At 60.3% G+C, this 5,425-nt stretch overlaps 1 protein-coding gene across 1 annotated transcript in view; it reads right to left on the reverse strand.

The window, feature by feature from the left end:
• Positions 1–303: 303 nt before the first annotated feature.
• Positions 304–5,425, reverse strand: part of LOC112124172 (multiple epidermal growth factor-like domains protein 8) — a gene marked incomplete at both ends in the record, with an annotated part of 10,876 nt that continues 5,754 nt past the window's right edge. The window contains 2 exons of the mRNA XM_026647116.2: positions 304–423; positions 4,917–5,062. Coding sequence (XP_026502901.2) covers positions 304–423; positions 4,917–5,062 — 266 coding nt within the window. The remainder of the gene's footprint in view (positions 424–4,916; positions 5,063–5,425) is intronic.

A 5,425-nucleotide genomic window follows, 5' to 3' on the forward strand; every position in this document is an offset into this window, starting at 1 on the left:
CCGCTCTGCCGAGAGGGGAGCATCAGGCAGCACTGGGACCCACTGGCTCCCCGGCCGCCGGGCATCCCCCCAACCCTTCCCATCCGCCAGGGTGCCCCCCCACCTGCCAGCCACTGGGGAGCTGCCCATGCCCCCCCCCCTCCATCTCCTGGGGCATCCCCTCACCCTCGCCCCACCCCTGTCCACCAGGGCTCCCCCCCACGACCGCCCCCCCACCCTCACCCCTGCTCCCCCATCTCCTGGGGCATCCCCCCTCCCCCCACACCTGCCCCTCTTGCTCCCTAGGGTACCCGAGCCCCTCACCATGGGGCAGGCTTCGTGCCAGCGCCTGGCCGGGCACCCACTGGTGGCAGCCCAGGTGGTAGAAGAAAAGTTCGTCCTCGTAGCACTTCTCCTCATGGTAGTGAATGTGCACGTTGCCCCCTGTGGGCGAGGGGGGGTCAGACTGGGGGGCAGCACAGCCGAGAGGGGGGGCGGGGGGGTCAGACCCGGGGTGTGTGTGACGTTATGAGTGTAATATAATAGCTCATTGGAAGGTGACAGGGCCAGAAAGAGTTAATTACCTCCCAGACTGACCTGACCCAGGGCCAAACTTTAGAGACTGGTTAGGAAGATCTGTAACTGAACAGAGCTGGGAAATGCAAGTCTGCATTGTTAGCGGTAGAAGGGAGATGTTTGCTCAGGGCTTGTGACGTCAGCAAACGAGTCTTGTCTATTGCTACAGCTTTGATTCAAAGACCAAAAAAGGAATATTAACATTTAGGGAGACACTTGAGGGAAATAGTATTATTGTCTCTGTCTCTGAAGGTTGTGGTGACCTGTATCTGAACTGTGTAATGGATAAATTACCCTGTGCTAATTGCCAGGATGTTTGGAAGGAGAATTAAGCCTATTGTTTTCTCAGGCCAAAAGGCTGCTGGAAACCCTGGGCCACGATCCTGCTTCATCTCAGATCCGCTTTGGGTTTCAAGAGGGGGAAACCTTAAGCCACAAGGACTGAGATCCCCAGTCACTGACTGGAATCACCCTGAGCATGGACATGGGACTATAACCTCTGGACTATTTCTAAAAGGACTTTTGGCAACTACAAGCTCATCTCTGCTATGTACCTGAACCTCAAGAATTAAATTCAAGTCTGTCTGTATATTGATCTTTTAACCAACACACTCTCTTCTTTTTTTTAAAATAAATTTTAGCTTAGTTAACAAGAATTGGCTATAGCGAGTATTTTGGGTAAGATCTAAGTTATCATTGGACCTGGGTCTGGGGCTGATCCTTTGGGATTGGAAAAACCTTTTCTTTTATATAATGAGATCAGATTTTCAGTAATCATCATCTGTGACGAACTGAAACTGTTCTTAAAGTGGTCTGTGAATGCTGACAGGGGAGTGTGGCTAGGATGGTCTGCACTGGGGGATGGGAGAATGACTGAAGGAGAATACCTGAGCATGTAACATGAGAACCCAGGAAGGGGGGGAGGCGAGGTGACACCTTTGCCTGGGAAACTGAACAAAGGCTGTGGGAGGGGTCGCTGAAGGCAGAGTGTGGGAGGCTGGCTGGTGAGGTGGCTGGAAGGCAGGGAGGGCTCTGACCTCCGGAGGGGGGGCTGGAGTGCCCGGGGACCCCAAGATGGACCTAACTGAGGGGTATCCTGTTGTCTGTGCCTGCAAGACCTGTCTTGGACTGTATTCCCGTTGTCTAAATAAACCTTCTGCTTTACTGGCTGGCTGAGAGTCATGGTGAATCGCAGGACGCCGGGGGGTGCAGGGCCCTGAGTCCCCCCATACTCCGTGACAACTGGTGTTAGCGGTGGGATCTACTGCACCCCGTGGACGGCGCTTCCTGCAGTAAGTGACTGGGGAGCAGACGGTTATCACCCCTGGGAGTGTGTGACCAGTGAGAAGGACTTTTGCAGTAACAGGGTCCCCCGGGGGATCACAGCGAGCAGTCCCGGGGCGGAGGAGTCTGCAGCTCGACCCTGGCAGAGAGGTGGTGACCTGAAGAGGGGCTGGCACACTAGGGGCCCCCCTGGAACGGTGGAAAGCGGAGAGCACAGGCCGGTGTGTGGCCAGCAGGAGATGTATGCTAAACGCCTCAAGAGTGACCTGGTGGAGCTGTGCAGGCAGAGGGGGCTGCGCATTGGGAGGTCCACCAAAGAACAGCTCATTGCCCGGCTGGAGGAGAGGGATCGCTTGGGTGAACCGAGCCCTTTGCCTAAGAGAAGCCGCCCGGCGGATGCAGCGTGGGCCCCGGGGCCTGACATGGCTGGGAGGAGTCAGACTGCTGCCAAGGACATCCGGAGACCCTGCCGACCTATACCTAGGGGAGGGGTTGGGGAAAGCCCAGCGAATACTGAGGGCACCCTGACCCCGGCGGCCAGCAGGGGATCATCCCGGCGGAGCTCCCCGTCCCGGGAGCGGATGCGACTGGAATGTGACAGGGAGCTGAGACTGAAAGAGCTCGAGCTCGAGTTAAGGCAGCAAGAACTGAAGCAGGAGCGGGAAGAGAAGGAGAGACAAAGTCAGCATGAGCGGGAAGAACGGGTAAAACGGGAAAAACAACGTCAGCATGAGCGGGACCAACGTCAGCATGAGCTGGAACTGGCCAGGCTGAAGAGCAGTGGGGCCCCAGCTGCGGTGAGCGAGGGGGGACCCAAGACTGCAAAGAGCTTTGATAAGTGCTTGCTGGCCCAGCGTAAGGAGGAGGAAGGTCAATGGATACTGGGATACGGGCGCAGAGGTGACGCTGGCCCGGCCCAAGGTGGTGCCCCCAGATCAGGTGGTGCCCAACACCTACCTGACTCTGACGGGGGTGGGCGGGACACCAGTCAAAGTGCCCGTGGTGAGGGTACACCTGAAGTGGGTGGCCAAGGAGGGCCCCAAGGACGTGGGGGTACACCCGTATTTGCCCACTGAGGTGTTGATGGGGAGGGGACCTGGAGGACTGGCCAAGCAACCCACAAAGTGCACTGGTTGTGACCCGCAGTCAGAACCGGCGAGGGGCACTGCACCCTGGCCTTGGGGAGGGTGCCTTGCCTGAGGCGCAGGACCCTAACCTGGTGGGGAGGGAACACCCAGGGACACGGCTCAGGAAGGCTGCGGCTTCAGGCCCAGCCGGCGAGAAAGAGCAGGTGGCCATCCCTGTCCCAGCTGCGGAGTTCCAGGCCGAGGTGCAGAAAGATCCCTCCTTGCGGAATATAAGGGACCTGGCCGACCTCAGTGCGGTACAAACCATGGGGAGAGGTGGCCGGAAAAGGTTCCTGTGGGAGAAGGGGTTCCTGTACCGAGAATGGGCTCACCCAGGGAAGATGGAGTCAGGGGGGATCAGGAGGCAGCTGGTGGTACCCCAGAAGTATCGCCGCCAGCTGCTGTACCGGGCCCATGACATTCCCCTCTCAGGGCACCAGGGAACCTGGCGTACCCAGCAGAGGCTGCTACGGAGCTTTTACTGGCCTGGGGTCTTTGTTACAGTCCGGCAGTACTGCCGATCCTGTGACCCCTGTCAGAGGGGGAGGAAGGCCCGGGACAAGGGGAAAACGGCTGTAGGACCCTTGCCCAGCCTAGAGGAGCCTTTCCGGAGGGTGGCCAAGGTTAAAAGGGGGGCTCTGAACCAAGAGAGCCCGAAGCACAGACCTCCAGACTGGAGCGCTGGGAGAAGACCCCAGCCCAGTTGGAACCCCAGGGGTATTGGGGTGGGAAAAGGGCACAGGCTGCATAACCCTTCCCACATGTGAACTGCGAATGCCCTTGAGCACCCCCGACCTAAGGGAGGGCGTGAACATGGAGGGGCCTGGTGTAATTCTCACCAAGGAATGGGAGGGATGCTGGGGCATCCATGGGAACGGGGGTAGGTTCGAACTTCCCCGGGTCACTGGCTAAAGTGACCCCGCTCAGTTCGGTCTCGGAGGGGGGAGAGATGTGACGAACTGAGACTGTTCTTAGTGTGGTCTGTGAGTGCTGACAGGGGAGTGTGGCTAGGATGGTCTGCACTGGGGGATGGGAGAATGACTGAAGGAGAATACCTGAGCATGTAACATGAGAACCCAGGAAGGGGGGGAGGCCAGGTGACACCTTTGCCCGGGAAACTGAACAAAGGCTGTGGGAGGGGTCGCTGAAGGCAGAGTGTGGGAGGCTGGCTGGTGAGGTGGCTGGAAGGCAGGGAGGGCTCTGACCTCCGGAGGGGGGGCTGGAGTGCCCGGGGACCCCAAGATGGACCTAACTGAGGGGTATCCTGTTGTCTGCGCCTGCAAGACCTGTCTTGGACTGTATTCCCATCGTCTAAATAAACCTTCTGCTTTACTGGCTGGCTGAGAGTCATGGTGAATCGCAGGACGCCGGGGGGTGCAGGGCCCTGAGTCCCCCCATACTCCGTGACATCATCATATCTGACGTGTGTGTCTGGACAGAGGCTGGGCACTTTAAGGGAACTGCGTTGTTTGGACGTCTGAGGAACCAGTGAGGTGATACAGAAGCTGTTTTGGGCTGGTTGGTAAATCTAAGTATTGGAAAATCCACCAGCGTTTGGGGTTTGTTTGCCCCGTTCTGTTTGCAGTTCACCCTGATTGAGTGACCTCAGCTGGCTCCCCCGGGCAGCACCGTCACAGTGGGTTAATTCTCACTCACCACAGACCCCACATGGGGGGCTGATGATGAAGGAGGGAACAGGATGGGTGCGTGGGAGGTTCTGGGGGGGTGAGCACATAGGCGCCAATGATGGGCAAGGATAAGGGGGTGTCACTCAGCGTACACTGCCACCTGGGCCCAGTGACATGGGGGAGCTTAAGGGGGGGGCCAGTAGGGGGTCCCCAGCCCGTGGGGGCGGTCACCACAGGAGGGGCCCCGGAGGGGGGGAGGGGGGGGGGGGGGGGGCGGATCAGGGAGGTCAGAGGGGGGTCCCGGCGGGCCGCGGTCGCTCACCGTACACCACCATGTAACTGCCCAGCAGGCTGGCGCTGTGGAAGGCGCGCTCCCGGGGGCCGTGCTGGGGGTCGCGCCCGCGCAAGGGGCTCCAATGGCGCAGGTCCACGTGGAACAGGTCCGTACTGTTCACCCGCATGCTGAACCTGGGGGGGGAGCAAGCGAGTCAGCCGGGAAGCGTGACCCCCCGCCCCCCCCCGCGCCCCCCCCCCGCGCCCAGCCACGCCCCTGCCTCTCCCTGGACCCCTCAGCCACCCCCCCCAGTCTTTCCTTGGGCCCCCCAGGCCTCAGCCACGCCCCCAGCCTCTCCCTGGGCCCCTCAGGCATGCCCCCCCAGCCTTTTCTTGGGCCCTCCAGCCTCTCCCTGGCCCCCCCAGCCACGCCCCCAGCCTCTCCCTGGGCCCCCCAGCCCTCAGCCACACCCCCAGCCATGCCCCCCAGCCTTTCCTTGGGCCCTTCAGCCTCTCCCTGGCCCCCCCAGCCACGCCCCCCACCTCTCCCTGGGCCCC

This window comes from Terrapene carolina, unplaced genomic scaffold, assembly GCF_002925995.2.
Source record: "Terrapene carolina triunguis isolate 2854851 unplaced genomic scaffold, T_m_triunguis-2.0 Scaffold51229, whole genome shotgun sequence".
NCBI lineage: Eukaryota > Metazoa > Chordata > Testudines > Emydidae > Terrapene > Terrapene triunguis.